Source organism: Aptenodytes forsteri, unplaced genomic scaffold, assembly GCF_000699145.1.
Source record: "Aptenodytes forsteri isolate BGI_AS27 unplaced genomic scaffold, ASM69914v1 Scaffold323, whole genome shotgun sequence".
In the NCBI taxonomy this organism is placed as follows: Eukaryota; Metazoa; Chordata; class Aves; order Sphenisciformes; family Spheniscidae; genus Aptenodytes; species Aptenodytes forsteri.
In genome coordinates, this window is record NW_008795323.1 from 1,439,734 (window position 1) to 1,460,676 (window position 20,943).

A 20,943-nucleotide genomic window follows, 5' to 3' on the forward strand; every position below is an offset into this window, starting at 1 on the left:
AGGTTGTCTGCCACGGCTTGGCGGAGGGAAAGTTTCCCTTTCCCCTCGTAACTGTTTTCCCCGAAGGCGGGCGTGGATTGTCTTTCAAGCATAATTCTTTATGCTATAAAATCCCATGTGCCAGAAGGGGGGTTAAAGAGGTCCTGGTCACAGGTCTCTTAAACTTGCCTTTACTTCTTCCTTTGTCAGGTGGCTTTAAAAAGGATGGGTTACAGCCTGCTCAGCCTAGCCTAAGGTATTTTTGCTTCTGGTTTCAGACTTACGTTTCACTGAAGAAAAAAATTAATGTATGTTGTATTGGTGCTACTTACAGTTAATGCCTTGTGATACTTCCTACTGGAAGGGCTTATTCTGCTTTCAGAGTTAGTCCACCCATAATCTGAAATGATGCTTAAATCTGAAAAAGCTAACAGATTTTTTTAAGTCTATTTCTCATCCCTCTAGCAGTGGGGGAATACAGAAGTTGAAAACTTACTACTGCTGTTGGTTACAGCATTAGTTCCAAGTGTCAGAAATCTCTCAACTCTGCAAGTGTCCCATGAAGGAATTAGTACAGTTACATATAAAAAAAATTGTTTTTCTTCAAAAAACGTTGCAATTGCAGAGGCAAGCACTCATCAGCTGGAAAGCAACACCTGACTTAGGAGCCTTGCAATGGAGGTGATGCTGTCCTATCTTAAGCTTGCAGCATTTCTGTAGGCTCAGTTTCAAAGGCTGTCAGCCAGGCAACTTAATAAAATCCTCTCTTCTGGGACAGGTTTTACATGAACTGTGGCAACATACACAGGAACTACATGCAAGAGAAGGGATGTCCTGACATAATTTATTTGCTTTTGTAGGCTATTTCAATCAGAAAAATCATCCAATTACTAACTATGCTGGAGATGGCTAAATAACGTTTAGCTCTCTCTTGGGAACCGAACTGTTACTACTGAGCTATTTTCCATCTTTCTTAGCAGTCTTCCCTATCAAGTATGAATTGATTACTAGAGGGTAGGAGATTTTACAGTCCCTTATCTCCTGTTTGGGTAAGAGCACCAGATGTTATTGGCCTTGAAAGAGATAATCATTATTCTTATTTTAAACAGGCGTGAGGCGAAAGGTCATGATGAGGATGGAAATGAGCTACAGACGACACCAGAGTTCAGAGCACATGTTGCGAAGAAACTGGGAGCAATGCTAGATGGGTATTGGCAAGCAATACTAAAAAAGTTTGTTCTATGGGTCAAGTACACTGATGCTTGTGTGCTAAAACCAGGAAATTCAAGATCTGAGTGCAACCTGGATATGGAGAAGAAGTTGTTTCTCTTCTTGTCTCCTTCGCTCCTGTATTTAATGCAGACTTCCAATATTCTGTGAACTTACCTAGCCCATGTGCTGTGCCCTTCTGGTAAAGACTCCCTGTGCGTTTGCCTCTGTGGTGAATGGGTTGTGGGGAGGAAAAAGTAGAATTTGGGTGCCTTAGCACTTTCATCATTTAAAGGCCAGCATAAGAATCTTTCATTTATTCTTACAACCTAAACCAGTATCTGATTCAGGGTTGTGCTGGCAGTATGCCTGTGACGGGGCTGCCACTGTCTTTATTTATTGTGTAAATATGGCCCCCTAGAATTCCTGGTGTTTAGAGTTGGCTTTAGAAATGCTGCTTTTAAGTCATTCTTGTGGCATGCGTTGCTAAGGAGAGAAGGCATGGTCTGCTCTGAAAGCAGGGAGGTGAGGCAGCTTCACTAAGAAAAAAGTAAGAAGCTATGTGACATCTCCCTGTAGTCTTGTTTCCTGGAAACACCCGACTTTAGCTCAGTTTGCACAAACCTGTCTTAAGATCTGACTGGGGTTTTCTGTTTAGTTTCATCACTGTCTTGAAGGACTCATCAGGACCTTCACAAACTTCTGTGCAACAGTCTGACTCTGCAGATGATGGTGAGTTCTAGTCACAGCCATTATGGCTGGTTTATGACATTGTTAGTTAAATGACGACAAGTGGGATGGATCCTGTCCATGGCCAGCTGTACACCCAACTGACTAATAAGTAGTTGCAATAGAAGAATTTCTCTTAGCATCCGTAAAGGCTGTTACTTTGAAGCTGTGATCTCTGTGCCCTAACTCCTCTCAGATGGTCCCAAATAATTGCTGTCAAGCACTATAGCAATACAATAACAGCAGTGAGGCTTCCCAGGGAGATTGCTGTTGATTGCTTTCACCTCTGTTTTATGTCATGGCTAAAATTCCCTTTTACATATTTTAGGTTTTCGCCTCTTCTCTTCCTCTGTCCCAGGAGACTGTGGGAAATCGGAGCCTTGCCCTGCAGCAAGGAGGAGACAGCCATCTAGCTCCAGGTGGGGTGTTGTCAGCTGCTTTGCTCCTGAAGTACTATTGCATCCCACATCTCAGAGGCAGCTGGGACTCTCGCAAGGGAATAGGAAGCTGAAGAGCTTGAGAAGTGTGTATGACTCCTATATTTGACTAGAGCAGATTTTTTTTGTTCATTTCTTTTTTTAGTGCCAGGGAATTAGAAATGTTTGTGGGAGATGTTCTTTCCCCTCCTAGTATGTGTAAAGAACACCTCAGCCTTCAAATTGGTTATATGCTAACTTGTATTGGAGTCCCAGAGCCACTGGGTGTTTATCAGGTGTTCTCATCTTAGATTACTCTGCTGTTTGTGCTTTGGGTGAATTCAAAGCAAAAGTGTAACATAACTTCCTTTCCTTTTTGTTACCTTTCTAGTGACATGGACAGTGACCAAGAGTGGCAAAAGTACCAGGAGGCTGCTGTGTCAGCTGCAGACATTCTGAAGCAAAGTACTTTTCCTGCACTGTCCCAGGATTCCAGCCAAAATCAGAGTCAGGGTTATGTAGAGCACAGCCAGAAAAAAAAGAAGAAAAAGAAAATGAGGGGAGAGAATGATATTCAAGAGAAAATAATAGACCCAGCAGAGTGTGACCAGATCAGCAAAGATTTGCCACAGTTGGTGTCTGCAAATGGACAGCATGAGAGACAGGACAGCAATCATACAGAGAACTCAGTGTTGCCAGGAGTTGTGAAGAAGAAAAAGAAGAAAAAAAGAGAATGAAGATTTTGCTCTGCAAATGGCAGGTGATTATGATGGATGAAGGACGCTGAAAAAAAACCTAACAAAAAGAGTTGCTGCAGATGAGGGAAAACTAATTGGCAAAGCTTCTGTTCTAAAAGCTCAGTGGCCTGAGAGTCTGATTAAGTGACTTCCTATGTTGTTGGCATCCCCTGGGGAAGGGAACCTTGTTCTCCTAGCACAGCAGTTATCTATGCTGCTGCTTACGCAGACCTAGCGTAAAAGGATTAAATAGTGTGCACAGACTTGCATGACAGAGGGATATAATCATAGCTGCATCCCTCCTGGTCTGTTCCTTCACATCATGAAACCAAATTTTGTGTCCTGGAGAAAGTATATGATGAATTGAATTTAGTTTACATGGCAACAGGTGATCAACTCCTTTTTCTCTTTGCCTCCTCCTAGATCCCTACTAAGAATAACTCCAGCCTGTGGGAGACTCATTTATCAAAAGCATCCTGTCAGATATCAGGGCCCCCTTATTTTTTTCCTGTGATCATCATAACAATCTGTTGTTGAAACCTGCCATGTTACTAATCCCTCTGTAATCTGCACCTCTCCAGGGCCCCTGCATATAAACAGAGTGTGCATTGAGCTTATTTCAGGGTTGTTATAAATAGGTAGTTTTGTTCAAATTGTGTCCTTTTAATTTTTTTTCATGTATAGTTTTTGATGGCATTTGTTGTTACTAAATTCTACTACGCTATTAGTCCTATTTAATTTGGCAGGTTTTGTACAACAGTGGCTTCCTTGCTGTATTCAGATGGCTCCCCCAGCAGAGATAAAGATGGCTGAAGATGACTCTTTAGTTGTTTGGTGATCAATGCTATGAGATAGCTACAGGAAGGACTTAAGCCTAACTTGAAAGTCAGTGCTTTTCAGTCCTTATTTTGGTTGATTATGACTTTTGTCTCTCTGAAATACAGTGGGTTTTGGTAGTTTTCAGTATGGCTCTTAGTCCGTTTATACTTCAGCTCCAGTATTTCAGGAAATGACCTGTTATTGGATAAATACTCTTCTTCTGTTTTTAAGGTTGTTGGGTTTCAGTAGCTCTAAATCATTTGCCCTATTCAGGAGACGAGAAAGCCAGATTAGAGAAACTGAAACAGTGAACTGTTGCTCTTTGAGCGTGGGAAAACCCAAGATGTTTTCTTTCTTACTGTAAGATCCTTGCTCTTTTTTAATCAAGAAAACACAGTTGGTATCCAAAAATGGAAAGGCTAAGTAGAAAATTGGCTTGTAATCTAACTGAATGTGCCAGAAGAAGTTACTTGTCTTCTGGCCAGTTAAAACTTCAGTATACTGAAGCTAGCACCTGAGGTTTCAAATGCACAGTGGTCTAAAAATTATCTTTTGTCTTGTTTTATGATGATTATTTTTATGTTAACTGGAAGTTACATGTATTTGCAAATGATGCACATGGGGGATCAGGAAACATTTCTAGGATAAAATTCCTCAGAGAATCTAGTTACTGAAATTAGTCTCTGATAGTTGATAGTATCTGGAGGAAGAGCATATCAATACAAACTGTAATGGACATCTGCAATTTTGAAATTTCCAGATACGGTAACTGAAGAGTTCGCTGTTGGGCTTTTTCTTTTTTAATTCTCCCTTATATCTCAAATATCAATACAACTGTAATGGACATCTGCAATTTTGAAATTTCCAGATACGGTAACTGAAGAGTTCGCTGTTGGGCTTTTTCTTTTTTAATTCTCCCTTATATCTCAACCTTTTAAGTCTCGAGCACTTTCTAGTCTCAAGGATTTTCATCCATTTCACAGTTGAAAGAATAGCTCTGTTTTGGTCACAATGACAAAAACATGTTAATTAGGGCTTTTTTCATGTCTGGCTAGTGACATATCAGTGATGTGAAGGTTGAGAGTAAATAGAGAAGAGAGGAATAATTAGAAGAGGAATTATATAAGTAGATCCTTAGGGCTAAAAACCTTCACTTAGTTCAAGAAAGACTCTTAGACCCCAGGGTAATTATTTGCATATCAAGAACTACAGAATCTAGCCTGTAGGGAAGCTAAGAATGAACTGTGTTCTGTAAAATTAATTCAAGCTGACATCTTTACAGAGAAAACTGAAGGAACCGCTGCTCTTTGTGGAGCATGGGAACCTCCCAGGTGTTGTGCAGCGTCAGGGACCTGTGGAGAATGCCATCCCCCGGCTCATTCAGCAAGATGCACAAGATGAGAATCCACATGGTTAATGCAGAGAACTGGAATCTCCTTGCTGCTGTTAAACTTTAATTTCTGCATTTAAAACAAAGCAGAGCTATATCAAAAATAACCAAGCCATTTCCACTAGGATAGCATGATTTTAGAGCAGGTCATTTTTAACTGAGAATGTTTGGTATTTTTGTAGTTAATTAAAGGATTTGTAGCTTGTAGTCATTGATCCCATACTGACAGGTTTGTGCCAAGCCATTCCTGAATCTGTTTCTTGGTGATTTTCATTGCAGTCAGGAACCAGGTTCTCTCACCCTTGCCTCCAAGATACTATTATTTCTCATAGTTCCCATTGGTGCTTCTTTACAGCAAAGGAGGTGAGTGTTTTAAAGATGGTGCCCTTCTTTGGTAGCTCAGCTTTGCTCTTTCCTACATGGCTTAGTCTGGTGTTGGCAGGTTTGTTACAGGCCCAGCTTGATGAAGGCTGAGCAGAATTAAAGTCCCATCCATGCCCTGGCATTTTTGCCATGTTGCGTTCAGATCCCTATCTTGATGGGATTCTTTCTTGGGCAGCCACAAAAGGATGTCTGGTCATCCTAGGCTGGCTCGTGGGGTTTGGGTTTGCTTGGTTTTTTTGGGGGGGCAGTGGATTTTAGCAGTGCCAGCATCGTCTTTCCATGGCTTCTGTCTTGAAGCCGAGACATCTTCTCTCATGGAGGCAGCTGAATAAGGGATTTGTATGAGGCAGTAGGGGCTGGAGGCTGGCTGAGCGCAGCAGCCTTTCCTTCCCGTGGAAGGCAGTGGTGACAGTGATGGCAAACAGAGTTGGAGTTGCACCTGACAGGTTGGTCATGGCAGTCACCCTTGAGCTAGCTGTCTTGATTACTGAGTGGAGGATGCCATCTGCGTGGAGATGAAGGTCTCGATGACATTGTGAGTGGATGGCAGCAGCTGACTGTGGCTGTTGGCGGAGTCAGAGCTTTGGTACAGCACCAAGCTGCTGGAGGACACTGTCAAAGGCACAGGCAGAAGTTAAGTACAAATTCTCACTGCAGTCCCCTTATCATGTGTGCACACACTCGCATTTCCAGCATGACTAAAACCTCCTGGCATAGGGGCATAACTCCTTTTTCTATTTTGTGTGCCATTATATACCTAGCTCAAGTACAAAGCTAGCCTGAAAGCATTGAGGGTGTCAGGGAGTTCAGATTTGAACATTCTAGTTGATTGTTAATGTCCTAGTTCTCTTAGAACTGGGAAGATCCAACTGGAGTCTCTTTGTGAGGGAGTCTTGGGCTTTTCAGTCCTGAAAACTGCCTGCAGGATTGGATATGCATGGACTCAGATTTTTGTCAATATTTTTAAGGTTATTTTCCTCTCTAGATTCTGAAGAAGGGTCCCATTTCCACAGTCTGGCATTACACAGCCTGCACAGACTGTGCTCTGAATCTTTTCCTTGTACCAGCTTTTTCAAACCCCCCAAGACACTGGTAGAGCCCTCTTAAAGAATGGTGAGCCCCAGTTACCATTTTCTGACTGGGTTTTGCCGTTTCTCTTGCCAACACTGTAATACATGGTTTAAAATAATAATGGCTGCTGCTCTTACCAGCAGGGCTTGAGGTGAGGCGAGGGCCTGGCTGAAGGTGCTGGATGGTTGCGTCCTGGTTCTGTAAATGTATTGTTTGCGCCTGTGACACTGGTGTATGCATCCCGGACTCTGTGTGAGTCTCTGAGTCAGATGTGAATGCCTAGAGAAAAGAAAGTTAACAGTGCCTGGTTTCTACATCCCTTCTAACAGGCGTGAGAGAAGAGTGAGCAGGTGCTGTTTCCAAGGAGATTAAATCCTCCTTGATGATGCAGTGAAGAGCTTGCTCTAATGCCTCCAGTATTGCAGCTGGTACCAGCAAGGTGAGGAGATAAGAAGGATCATCCTGCTGGGATGGCATAGACCACACACCCAAAAACTCTTTGACAAGCAAGGAGCTACCTGCAGACTGGTGCAGTTCTAAGGTGGGGGAACAAAGGCATGTGCTAAAGGCTGTTACCTGTTTAGTTGGTGTCAGGTTAGTCAGGGCGCTGAGATTGGCTGTATCTGTTATCACCATGGTTTGTGGTAAGAGGCCTGTATGTGTGTATTGGGCCACTTCAGACTTGGGGCCGTAGAGAGCTGTGCATGAAAGAAAACAAGATCATGTGGATGCTGGAGCCTTGCATGAGACTAGTTTGGCTGAGTTGTTCTCCTCATGCACGTGGACCTGCTGTCTGTCTCCGAAACAGTGGGAGTGGAAGGACAGGGAGATAAATGCAAGAGAAAAATAATTTCATAATTAAAGCAACAATAATAGAAGAGGAAAACAGAGCGCTGCAAGCCCAAGGACCCAGTAAATGCTCCAGAAGAGAGCCTTTATTTTTTGGTTTGCTTGAGCAAATGATTTCACGTTCTTACCGTGAGGGTTCTGTATCTGGGCCATGGTAGCCATGAAGGGGCTCTGGTTGATGTGGCTCTGGACCTGCTGCATGAGGGGCTGCTGGTAGGATGGGTGCAGTTGCTGGGAGAACTGGACGGGCTGCAGGGTAGTGAGGCTGCTCCCCATGCTGTTTATTACAGGTACGCTCTGGGGCTGGGTTGAGGCCAGGCCTGAAAAACAAGGACTGATGACAGTAGTGTCACACACTATGGGAGGAGTGTGGCTGCTCTGCAATAGGGGTGTCTGAAATAGTTGTCATGGCAGGCCTGTTGTCACAGGGTGATTTCGGATCCTGCTTTTCAGGTGTTCCGTTTGTTACCTGCAATTATGAATAGATTTCGTGCCTGTGAAAACGAAGTGGGAGTGTGCAAAATGTACAATGCAGACAGGTACCATAAAACCACCTTTGACTTCCAGTGTTTGTTCCTGTGTACATCCTCGTGTACCAGTATAGGTCACTTTCCAGTTTAGTAGTAACCTGATACAGAGTTCCACTGGGGAGGCCTTGCTCAGAAGTAAACTCAGAGCATCATCTCATGTCCAGTTCATTTTATTCTTTCTTTATGAAGCTGTTGGCAACAGAGAGAACTATGCTGTAGCTGTCCAGCCACGTGGAACAGAGTTTAAGCTCATTTTGCTTGGGCTGCCAAATTACGGAATTTGGACCAGTGAGAAAGAGGTAGAAGGTTTCACGCTTTACTACCATGACTGTCCAGACCCTGTTCCTGTAAATCAGCAAGTCTCTCCAGCACTGAGAGATTTCCACTGTGTGGAAATCTCCGATTTTTTGTTTGTTTGTTTGCACAAAATTAGAATCCATCTCATAATCTTGGGTATAAATGAGGAAATGGAAATTAGTTCACAGCTGTCACCATGGAACAAAATAAGGCCTCTTTCTTCCTGGGAAGAAAGTGTAAGAGGAGAGTACACATTTTATTTTCCTTTATCTAATGAAATGCACTTTGGCAGTAGACTAGTCTTGGAATGAAAAGAAATCTCATACAAGTCCAGAAAAGCTGTCAAAGTGAAAAATAGAAAAAAATAGTAATTACTGCTGTGGGTTCTAAAGGCATATGCTGCTCTTTGCAGGAAGTAGAACAGGATGTTTTGTCTTTCAAGCACTATGAATGTGCTTCAATTTTCATAGGTTTAAGGAAGTATTACATTTATATTTGGGAAGATGCAGAGCAGCAAAAACAAAATATTGACATAGGAATAGATTGCAAAAGTCCCTTGCTCTTAGGATGTGGGTTTGTGTGTAACTTAATTCTAACATGAATAAGGAACATCTGTTCCTTAATTCCATTGGTAATTGTAAGTAGTGCTGCTGAAGATCCTTAGTGTTTGTGACAATTTCCCCAGGTTTGTATGACTGCCAACTTAGTACTTTTGTCTCTGAAAATGAGGCAGGTAATTCTAACTATTACAGGTAGCTCTTTATCTGAATCCTGATAAGCAGAGTCATTACAGAACACTACTCACCTATCACCAGGGTGGAGGCACCTGTGTTGGTGAATGCTGGTGCTAGGGATGAGGTCTCACCAGCTCCAATTGCCATTACACCCGGCAGTGATGCCATGATAAGGTTCTGAGTTTGCTGGCTCAGTGCATGTGGATTTTGCTCTAGGCTGTGCAAGGCAGTCAGGGTGCTGACAGGAGGGAGAGTTCCTCCAGGAGCTGAGACCTGTGTGAAAGGAGGACCGTGAAAATGCCATCTGCAGAAGGTTGAGTATGGCAAGTGCCAAAGTGGTGACAAACGTCCTTCTCCCTCTTCCTGCCTGCTCTGACCACTTGCTAACTAGAAAGACTTCACATTTGCTTGTCTGCAGTTTCCCTGTGCTCGTGAATTAACTAGCAAAGGTCAGCTGTTAAAATACTAAGAGTAAATCCTTGCTGTTTTAGTTCTTCGTTTGAGAAATCATAAGGGTTTTACAACCGAGAATGGGATTAGTCCCACTGCATTCTGTATAGGGAAAGTTTATCTTCTGTTTTACAGCTGAGGGTAGAAGATGATGCTCAGAGAAATTAAGAGGCTCAGGTAATTTTACATAGTAATTTTAGCTGCAGAGTTCAGCATGGAATCCAGGAGTTCCTCTTTTCTTGTTCACCTTTTCCTCTGAGAAATGCCAGTAATTTCCCTTTCTCCCAGCAAGTGTCTTTTAGTGGCCAGTGAGTTTTTGGACTGAGATTTTAAAGGAGTTGCTGAAAAGTTTCCTTAGACCTTTTTTCTCATACAGTATGTTCTTCAGGCCGCATTACCTGGCAGTTCCCTGCTGTTAGAGAGGAAAAGTACCTGTTAGATAGAACAGGACTGTTCTGTGCTTGGGTGTCTTGCTGATTCAGTCTATCCTTGAGTCATTGAGAAATTTAATAAATTGACTGTTTTCTCAGCCTCTAAAATGAACCACGTAACCTGTGTCTATGCTCTAATGGGGTTTTGAGTTTGCAAGGCCCTTTGGAGACCTGTAGTTGAAATACCGCAGAACAGCAAAATAGTATTCTAATAACTTGGCTGATAGAGAAAGTTCAATGCTTTATGTTATACTTTTTTTTCTCCCCTCAGACAAAAAGCTGTAAGGAATCTTTAGTAAGAGTAAGCACCAGTAGGTTAAACAGTGGGACAAATCACCTTGAGATCAATTTTAGAAGACAGCTGTAGAAGATTTTCAGCACCTCATGAAAGACTTTTTTTCTTCAGGAAGAGACCAGAAAGCCAGCAAAGTGAGTGACTGATGAGATTTAAATCATACTCATTTATAGTGAACTTAACTTTGCCTCAGGTCAGTATGCACTCATGCAAACTTCTGCTAACTGTTTCCCTGTAAGCAAGGGAACATGTGCAAACTGAAAATGATCAGTCATGTCGTTCTAGTGCTTCATTGCTAATTATGTGGGAAAAGGTGTAGTCAAATCTCAAAAGGAAATTTGCTTTGAGAAGGCAGATTGCTACAATCTAGATATCCAGTAAATGTCTCAACGGTATGTGCTGCATACAGGCTGTTGGGCTTAATTTTACAGGTAAGATAGATCTAAGTATGGGTCTCTGTTCTGTTAATCCCATTGGTGTCTGATCAACTATCTTGAGATGTGTAGAGTTCAAATGAGAGTTGGAGATGAGATGACGAGAATCTCATTGGGGAAAGGAGGAGAGAACAGGGTTTCCTGGGAAGAAGGAAATCATGTCATACCTTGAGCTCTGTTTTTGCAGGATAGACTGTTTTGATTGATCGTAAGGAAATGGCTATACTTCTTGCTTTCATGCTCTAATACACGCCCTCACCAGCAGTCTAGAGGGCACATGTATCTTAGGACTGCTTATGTTACATGGTCAGTACAAAGTGGCTATGTAATATCTCTATAACAAGGTGGTTTTAAGAGTATTCTAGGAAATACTACTTCTGAATAGTCCATATTGTGACCGCAGGCAGAGGACCTGATGTCCTCTAGTTACCAGAACTTAAGTATACATCACTTACCAGCTTAGTGTCTGTGCTCAGTAGGTTTTGGCTGGGCTCCAGTCCAGGGGGAGAAACCTGATGCAGGATGGTTTGGGTGGTCACCATGGAGCTGTTCCCATGGTGGTTGCTGCTGGAGGACTCTGCCTCGCTGGCTGGCTGCTGGTTGTACCTCACTCCTGCATCACAACAGGAGGGAAACTGGTTTTCAAAAATCTGAGAATCTGAGAAACTTTGGCAAGTGCTAAATTCAGTTTCCTTTGCAGATGCTTGCCTTTAGATGTTCGAGGCAGAGACAAGGTGGGTAGTAGGGGAACCAGGAGAACAGGCATTCTTGCCACCCTGCCCCTGGCTTTCCTCTGTAACTTGGTGCAACTGATTCCTCAAATACTGGCTTTAAGGTATGGCTGTGTGTGCTGCAGGGAGCAAGCAGGGTTCACTAGAAACCACCCCTCTGGATGTGGGTGTAGAGAGGAGAGAGTCTCAGCGAGATCATCTCTTCCAGAGTGAGAGCAATTACCAGCTCTGGCCTATGAAGCTGAAAAAGCTCTGCTCTTTTTGGATGGAGAATGACCTTTCCTGATGTCTTGAAAACTCAGTCACAGAGTCTGATGGTGCTGATATGTATTGGAACAAGTAGGAGGCACACACACGAGTGAAAGGATGCAGAACTGACTTGTGATGGCAACCAGTGGATGACTCCTTGAAAGGGGATTACTGCCTGCCAACCGTGAGGGAGCGCAGGATGTCAAAGAGTAAGTGAGGACGTTTCGCTGAAAGTTTTGTTACTGAACTTTGTCACCCTTGCTATTCTAGCCACTCTCCTCACTCAGAGACATGGTCTCTTTGTCACTGGTGCTCTTCCCTTGTAGCAAGTCTGCTTTTTCTATCTGTAGATTCACCTCCTAAAGGGCTGGACTTGGGAAATAGTTTTGGTGACTGAGTTTGGGTAGGTTCACTGGTGTCTCTTTCAGCTTTCCCTCTAGTTGTTTCTTACCGTGAACTTTGCTAGGTGAGAGAGCAGATGGTGGCTGGAGGGAGGAAGAGTTGTGAGGAGTTAGAGGAGGAGCAGAGGTGGGCTGTGGTCCGCTGAAGGTGTCCATGGCCAACTTGTGCCGGAAAGCCTCCTCCTTCCTGCGATTGGCAAACCAGTTGTAAACTCTGACCTCTGTCACCAGGTTCGAGCCCAGTCCCTGGGCCTGAGATGGGGAAACACCTCTCTGAATACACTCTGCTCTGTTGGGGGAAAGCACAAGAAGAGCCTTGCTGAGCCGGGCTTAGTCAGAGAGACGGAGTAAGTGCACAGCCCCAAAGTGGCTGTGGTCTGGCACATTGTGTGGAAGGATCCTGCCAGGTGTAGCAAGACATGAGGCATTACTGATCCTTTGTGGACAGTGAATGCTCAGTTGTGGCATTTCATTCAAACATGGCTGGTGTCAGTGGTGACATCCACTGCTGTACTGTTAGCCTGCCTCTCACAGGCGCTAGCAAACACCAAGAACAGAGGGAGGCCCTGCTGTGCCCCTCTTCCTCAAAGCCACTCATCTTTACCTGTTGCACTCTTCTACCAGCGCCTCTCTCTCTTCTTTGCTGGGGTTTTTCTGTCTCTCATAGGCTTGGAACAGGATCTGTTGTGAGGCAGGACCCCACTTAAAGCGGTTTCTTCTTCCCTTCTTGGTGGGCAGGTCATCTCCCATGGGCTCCTCTGTCAGGATACCCTGGCCAGCATGTGTGAATTCTGCAGGCACAAAGGGGCAAGGGAATTGACTTTCTGGAAGCATTTCCAATAGTTCTGTCTATTTGAGTGTCTAGCAGGCCCAATATAGCTTACCCTTGGAGAATATCTCACACAAGACAGAGGGTTGAATCTAAGTGGGGTGGAAATAAAATTCCGTAATTTGCTAAAACTGGTAAGATGTTCTTAGCAGGACCATATTTACCTGTCCTTTCTCTTGCATGCATTGCATCTCTGCTCCCACCTTGGAGTAGTGAAAGCAAACGCAGCTGAGTTTAAAGTAAGCATGACTGGAGTCCTGCTTTCCAAAACCATCCAAAGGCCAAATGTCTCATTTTACTTGCAACCCACCAATACAAAATTAAGACAGATTCCAGACAGGCTCATGAATGTAGAATTGCATGCTGCAGCAATGGGTTCCCAGTGGGTGCCTGTAATGAAGGGGTTTAGAGAGCATGAGGTGATAGCCCACAGTGGTTTTTCACAGTGAGTACAGCAGCCTGCTGCTTTTTGCAGCTAGAGGAACTGTTGCTTTAGCTGAAATTGCAAAAGTGTAGTTCTCGGGCAGAAATTCTGTCTCTGTCATCTGTCCACTACATTGCTTTAGTCTGAGGATGGGTGTAGAACTCTAACTGCAAATGGAGAGTATTAGTTTGCTTCTCTTTAGCCAAACGGAGGGTGGGGTGGGTGACTGCAGGCTGCTTCACGGGGGAGTGTTTTTCCATGTACTGTTTGGTTCACCTCACCACTGAATACTGACCTAGACTTCTCTAAGCTTCCTGCTAAAAGTGGCTTTTCCTTCCATTTTTCCTTGATAAAAAATAGGGAGTAAGGATTAGCAAGGGATTGCAGAGGCCTTTATGAAATTGAGATAGGAGAACAGTAGTTGCCATACTTACGCTGGGCCACCTCTCGCTGTTTGCGGACATACCAGGTGTAGAGGGCTGCCCTTTTTTGAGTCTTCATGGGAGTGCCCTTGTTGAGGTGTTGTGAGAGGTGAGATTGGTTCAGACCAGTAGTGTCCACCACCTCCCGCTGAGGGATGTTGTGCTGCTGGAGGTAGGATTTCACCATCTTTGCTACTCGCCAGGGATCCTCTCTGGAAGGAGCAGAAAACACTTCTCAGGAGAGAGAGATCTAACACCTGCACTCAGCAGACCTGGGTTCCAAGGAAGTGCACTAGTACCTCCTGAGGTGCACCTTGCATGTCAGTCATCACCATTGTGTTTAGTGAGGCCAGAGTGTTAACTGGCTGCATAAGGGGAAGCTGTTCCTCAGTGTGGTACCTTGTTCAGCTTTGACTCTGCATTCAGGGTAAAAAACGCATAGTATTAGAAATAAAGTGCAAAAGATGTAGCACCAGCTTCCTTTAAACTGTTCTCTGTAGGCACTTTGATTTCCTCTTAGAAGGGGACACTGGTTATCAAGGGACTTTCCCAATACATGGCCACAGCCTTTGCTGTCTGTGCTCATTTGGATACAAGGTTCTGTCTAGGCAATTGTCATCTGTAAATGACAGAAAGTGCTGACCAGTGACATGAACAAGGAATGGACCTTTCTGCTGGAAGGTATTGTGAACATGAAGCATTTTTGCTGCTAGTGAGAAATGGTATGAGGAGGGAAGCGATGTTGCATTTCAGTATTCAGTTGGATGTTTTATGACTACAGATCTCTTTTTCAGAGTTGACATCTCTCTTCCCTTTCCCTACATCGCTTGTCTTCTCTATCCCCCTTTCTTTAAGGCATAGGTGCTTTGGGTAGATGTACTTAATTTTCCAAGACAGATTCATTGTGATATTAGGCTGAACCTAGCTCATGCCCTGATTCTGGTCCAGGTTTGGTTGCCTTGCAGTGATTCAAGAAATGAAAACAGGTTTTCATCATACTGTCACATGACAGCTATGTATGCATATGTATACACCAAGCCATCCAGGATTATGTTCTTGCACATCTGCTACGTGTTATTCAAACACTGATTCACATCTAGATCCACTCAAGCTTCTAAATGCAATAAAGAACAACAGGCAAACCACTAATTCCTCCTATAGTCACCCTCATTTGGCCTAACAGCTGAGGGAATAGACCTATTTGAGACCTACTCACAAAACTTGAGAAGCTAATCTGATTCAGGATTTCATAATGAACATGAATCTCCGATTTTTAGGATCTCCGATTAGAATATCCATGAAGGTTCCTAAGGAAAATAGAGAAAACATGACTCTGACTTCTTTGTGTGTATTGATTTCACCAGAATTGAAAATCACAGTAGAAATAGAAAGATGTGAAACCAGGCAGTCTAGATCCAAACAGTGCAGGAGCCTCCCTGCCGAAAAACCTTTGATTCAGTTTTAACAAAGAGCATCCTTCTGTGTTTTCTATATGAAATGTCTGGTGGAAATGGTTTGCATGCTGTAGTAATACACTGGTGTCATATCCAACACCAGCATCAAAGGAGCAATGGGGGAAAAAAAGGTACCTGGGATTGTGCAGAAACTGTCACAAGAACGCACAGGTCTGAGCAACAGGCAACAACAGTTCATTGCTTTGTTGACTCAGGAGGTTGCCAGAGGCTGCAAAGTGATAAGGAGGACAAAGTCCACACCTGTTCTCTCAGTACAAACACCTTTATCTCTGTTTCCCTGCAGCCTCTCTCCCAGTGGCTGGATAGTCCAAGGAGCAAGCTCTGCTGCAGTTAAAGTGTGACAGAAGCAGTGTCAGTTACAGCTTTCTGAAGAACCTTTCTTAAAATAGGAACATTTGTTTCTCTTTTACGAGGGGACGCTTGCTATAGAAGCTTCTATTTTCTAGCTTCTTCCCTTAACCATCTTTGTCTCTCAAAAGCCTCAAATTGGGTTGAATTTACGAAAGCTTTTCTTTCCTCAGTGTGGTTTTTTTCTTCTGCTGTCCAAACCAAGGACCAGTCTCCTCCCTTTGTATTTGTGATAGTCTAGCCAGCACCTGCACCCTGAATTCATTATACAAGTCCCTATACAGAGGAGAAAAGGCTCTGGCTTGGAACCTCTGGTTTCTTAGATTTGAGTTCTGGCTCAGATGGGAAGAGGAAGGACTGTGTTACCACTGATGGAAACCTCTGTTACATGTTGATTTCCTTCCTGCACCCCAATCATGAGTCACTTTTGTCTCCCCTGTCAAGATCCTCACTACTTCGTGGTAGGAGTAAAGCAGGAAGTATCTGTGAGTCTTTTCTCACAGTGGTTAAAGCCCTGTGTTTTTTCTGTCTTCTTTTGAGACAAAGCAGGCAACTTTGTGAGGCAAAACAGTGCAGGGGAATCTTAGTACAGTATGATTTCATAGGACAGTTGTATGAAATCCTAGCTACTCTGTACATTGTCAAAGCACAGGCTGTAATATCAATGCAGCAATTCCTTTAGGCCCAAGGCTACATCACAGAACAAGTGATGGCAGTTGGTCAGCTGAACCCTCGCATGAACCATTGCCCAAATAGATAGTTCCACCTGCAGAGCCTTCACCATTGACTAACACGACATAAGTTGAAACCTTCACTCTTTCACTGGTGGCAAGACTGTCATTGACTGTCAGAGGGTAGGATTTCACCTTAAACCTAGTTCTCCTGTTTGTAGTTGCACTGAAATCTCAATTGCTTCAGTGAGTCAGAACTGTGGAAATGAGTCTGCCTTGCTCAAGCTCTCCTTCTCTAGCTCCAAGCCTGTTTTCTGCTTTTTAGCTTCCCTTTCTTCCCAGATGCAAGCTGTCTCCCCATTCCTCTCTTGTTCTCCAAGGTCTAATCTCTGTCTCCAAATTCCTCTCACACAGTTAGTTTTTACTTCCTTCTTCCTAAGTCTTGCTTTCCTGCTGTCAGTTGCTTATTGCCATCTCAGCATAGCCCCTCTCCCCGGCTCATCTCAACCACAGGGGCCTGGGTCCTCTCTCCATGCCAGCTTCACATTTTCTTAGTTCTGAGGTCACTTTTTAAGGGCGTTTTCACCTCCCTTTTGTTACCTGAACAATAAGTAACCCAGGTAGTTAGTTATAAACTCAAAGGGAACAAGAGGCTGGTTGATAATTTATAGCAACATCTCAAATTTAAATGGAAAGTAAATATCAAGTTGTTAGCATTAAAGAAAACCCATTCCAGAGAGCTGGAGATGTAACATTCAGGGGACCTTCTCCCTCCTTCACTCTTCCTGACTTTTCTCTTTCTTGTTCCTTTGTTCCTTCCTTTCCCTTCCTCTTCCTCATTCTCTCTGTCTCCCCTTTCCTTCTTTCCTGTTCTCAGATTCTCAGGTAAGAGAAGCCTTCATTTCCCTGAGGTGGGTTCTGAATTGCTGCTTTGGACCAGACTTTGCTTAAACAGAGGTTCAGAGCTGTGAAGTACTCACGACCATCCTCTGGCCCTTTCCTCTGGAGCCTGCTAGACAACCCTCACTGATGTCAGTGCACAGCCTGGAGCCGGGCTAGGCAGAGAGCAGGGAAGGTAAGACCGTCCCAGCAGGGTTCCTTTCTATTGAACTTGGCCTGGTTTGCCTCATCTTGGTTTATATGTGGAAATGAGAGGGGTGTGGCAGCTTCATCTCCAGATTCCCCAGCTAGAGCCATTCTAAGACACCGCTTACACTGGGAAAAGACTGAACCTTTATCATTATATCTTTGTTGTCTTTTTTCCTCATGGAAAACATGCTTTTATCCCTGCCACCAGGGGAACTCTGTTGCTTATCTCAATTTCTCTCTTTCCTAATGGAATTTCACCCCTTGCCCTACAGGTGAATTGTTGCTATACCTCTCTCCGTTTGCTGTACCTGCAGTAGTGTGATCTGTCCCTTCCCCCAAGGTAGCCTCTCTCTTGCTTTCTGCTCTGGGGAATATCTGGGAATTGCTCCACACAGCTCCATCTCCCTACTGAGTTATTTATTCTTTATCATAGATGCAATTTGTTTTCTGTGTGGAGTGATATGGAAAGAATGTTTTTATTCAAACTGTAAATCTATGGATGATCAGTGAGACAGAGTAAGGGACAACATGAAATTATATTAATTCCTCACTAGAGAAACCTTTATCTGAACTGCTTTTAGCATTTTTTTTCTGTAGGGACAAAATCTAATCAATACCCACAGGTGCATCCAGTCGTGTGGGTGTATCTTCTCTACATCCTGTTTTACTCGCTTTGACTAGTGCTTTCCAAACTGTGGTTTTAACTTCAGCGGTCCTGTGAGGATATACTTGGTCTCTTGGTGCTGTCACTTTTTTTGTTTCCAGCTCCTGGAAAGCCTAGCAACAGACACTTTCCTGATTCTACTTTATAAGCAATGGCTGCAGTTACCACAAAGACTTTCTTGTATCACTAATAGCTGCCCACAAGTCAATCTCTCTATTAAAATGTGGTCTACAGTATTAGACCAGGAATTGTTAATAATGCCCAAAGAGGCTTCTGCCTAAAGGCAGAAGTGCCTCCACCTGGTTTCTGGATTTGAAATCCTTGTGTAGATGCTGAAATAGCTTTGCAAGCATTGAAGTTTTACTGGGAAACCCTGGGCGTGGAGATTCTTGCCTGCCTGCCTTTTATCTGTTGCTGGGAGTAATTTCTATTACAGACTGTCTGCCCTGTCTTACAATACTTATAATACTATTTTAAGGACATTACCTTTAGGCATCTATTAATGGAAAGGTTTGTTCTTAAAAAAAAAAAAAGTTTATTAGTAGGTAACAACTGCTTACATATTACCAAACCCTGATACTGGTTCAGATGCTTCAAATAGATTCTCAGACATACAGGGGTTTTTTTTTAATCTTTGACCAGAAATTTGAAACATGTCAATACAAACTTCCTACTGTTTTCATTTTACCCTGATTAATTTTGATCTATTATATTCCTCCATAAGTATACTCGTAATTTTTTGCTGAAACTGAGGCTTCTGGTCCCCTCATACTGTCCTCAAGAGCAGAAGTGAATTGCTCTATCCTGTGATACAGGGGACTGATGAAAGAAAACTCCGAGGTTTCAGAACAAAACTTTGCAATTAAGACCCAGTACGAGGCTTAGGAGATCCTGGTTCTTGCCCAGTCCTCTCTGTGCTATCTTAGGGTTTTAGGTAGGTCATAGAATCTCTCTGTACCTCAGTTCCCATTTGTAAAATGGGAATGCTGCTCAACTGTCTAGAGAGAGATGTGAGACTGTTCATTGGAAAGCATTAATATCACAGGTTTTCAAGAGAGGTAAGACTGTTGTGCTGAGGCTGGTAGTAAGCACAGGAAAGACTGGCAGCGAGCTCCTAGAAAGGCAGGGAGGATCAGAAACCAGAATTCATGCTGAAGTGAGGGTGGCAGGAAGGAATTCCCTCCATCCGTGTGTCTGTTCTTAGATCACAGCGGATGGCACCTCAGTCCTGCTTCACCCATTCATTACAGAAAATGGGACAAAGCCAGGTGCTCTTCTTCAACTTCCATGGCTTCCTTTGTGGAGAGATACCTGATAAACCATCAGAAGTTAATGATCAAAAAGCTTATCAGGGTCTTTTCATCTATAAATTTATAAGACAAAAGAGAAATAATAAAGCCATTGGATAATTAGTAACTAGCCAGGGCCCGCCCGGTGCCACTGGGCTCAAACTACCCCAAGATCTGTACGCAGACTCAGGAAGATGAGAAGGAGACAAGGATGAAGGGAAGAAAAAGTGGAAGGAAGAGAGAGAATTAGCTGAGAAGACAACAAAATGGGAGGAATAGCAGCAGAGACAAAAGTGAGGAGAGAAGGGAAATGAGTAAAAAGAATGGGAAAGAGGTAAAGGGAACAGAGGAGACTAAAAGATGTGACAGAGCTGTAAGTGGGGAAGAGATGAGAGACGTACCGGGCCAGAAAGGAGACTGAATTATTGGGAATGTTTTACCCATGCAGGTAAGAGCTGATCCAGTGAATTTTCCTCTGTTGGGTACTGCAGAGTCATCAACTCCCAATCTGCCAGGGAGCTTTCTTCTCCTAAGTATTTACAGTGAATGCTAACTCTTGTCATGCTGTTTTTCTAGCTCTGGCCTTTTATGGTGGGATTTGATGTTTGCTTCTTGTTGTTACATTTTATGTTAATTTCCTCTGCACATGAAAGGGAGTGATCAGAAAGCCCGAGAAATTCTCTAGATGGATTTTGGTTTTAGTGAAGATTTTAAGTGTAGGATGTTGCTGCATCTTTTTGTCTTCTATCAGCTTGTCATTTCAAAATACCCTCAAAACAGACAGGCAAGGTTCTGCTTCTGTTGCGATAGGTAGGTTGGATGGACCTGATCCTTGCTTGGACAAACCTCTTAGGTTGCCCACGGGAATTGTATCCCAGCAAGAATCCCAAATGGGAATCCTGGTGAACGTTTCTCTGAGTCCGTAAAGAGGCTTATTGGTTTGGGGAACTCTTCCTGTCTTTTGATTTCAAAAATGCTTGTATGCAAAGGCAAATTTGTGTGGCAGTAAAACCTGTAATTGTTGCTGCATATGTACTTTGTAGTTGTGACAGGCAGTCGATGGTAGAATAGAGTTCTGCCCAGGTTTTAACCTCTGCATGTATTTAGTGTGTGCTCTTTCTACAAGAAAAACCCCCACTGAAGTCAGGAGAACTTTGCACTCACAAGAATGACAAGAACAAGTTCTCTTGGTTTGTCTTTGACCAATAATCTATAGCAAAAACCAGTAAAATTAACAAATCTCCTTAAATATAGCAGGGAAACATTACAACTTCACTTTACCGTACATCCTCAGGCAAATATAGCACCAGTTAAGAGTGACCAGATTTTTTTCTTTATTTTTTTTCTCCCGATGACTAAAATTGTGAATCCTATTAAAAATTTAAATCCAACATTCAGTCAGAGAGATGCAAGTTATACAGACCTTGGACTGTTCTGAAGCCTGATGATATAAGCACTTCAAATATGTAATCAGGCTCCATGGGTCCCTTCATGCATTTTATGTGAGATGAGAGGAAAGTTTGAGCACTTATAAAGAATTTGGGGAGTGTTTTGGGGCTGCTAGTCCTGGCATGGATGAAGACTGCCTCTGTGCTGG

At 43.3% G+C, this 20,943-nt stretch overlaps 2 protein-coding genes across 2 annotated transcripts in view; one reads left to right on the forward strand and one right to left on the reverse strand.

Moving 5' to 3' along the window:
* The window catches only part of CUNH12orf43 (chromosome unknown C12orf43 homolog), a 25,538-nt gene that overhangs the window by 960 nt on the left and 3,635 nt on the right, over positions 1-20,943 (forward strand). The window contains exons 2-6 of the mRNA XM_009280038.1: positions 190-235; positions 1,089-1,187; positions 1,847-1,920; positions 2,246-2,336; positions 2,725-3,093. Coding sequence (XP_009278313.1) covers positions 190-235; positions 1,089-1,187; positions 1,847-1,920; positions 2,246-2,336; positions 2,725-3,070 — 656 coding nt within the window. The 3' untranslated portion in view covers positions 3,071-3,093. The remainder of the gene's footprint in view (positions 1-189; positions 236-1,088; positions 1,188-1,846; positions 1,921-2,245; positions 2,337-2,724; positions 3,094-20,943) is intronic.
* HNF1A (HNF1 homeobox A) overlaps positions 5,585-20,943 on the reverse strand; it is a 17,185-nt gene continuing 1,826 nt past the window's right edge. Inside the window, exons 2-10 of the mRNA XM_009280010.1 lie at positions 13,823-14,022; positions 12,740-12,926; positions 12,186-12,424; positions 11,210-11,367; positions 9,216-9,417; positions 7,712-7,903; positions 7,311-7,432; positions 6,872-7,013; positions 5,585-6,275 (exon numbers count right to left, since the gene is read on the reverse strand). Of these exons, the coding sequence (XP_009278285.1) occupies positions 6,148-6,275; positions 6,872-7,013; positions 7,311-7,432; positions 7,712-7,903; positions 9,216-9,417; positions 11,210-11,367; positions 12,186-12,424; positions 12,740-12,926; positions 13,823-14,022 (1,570 nt within the window). The 3' untranslated portion in view covers positions 5,585-6,147. The remainder of the gene's footprint in view (positions 6,276-6,871; positions 7,014-7,310; positions 7,433-7,711; positions 7,904-9,215; positions 9,418-11,209; positions 11,368-12,185; positions 12,425-12,739; positions 12,927-13,822; positions 14,023-20,943) is intronic.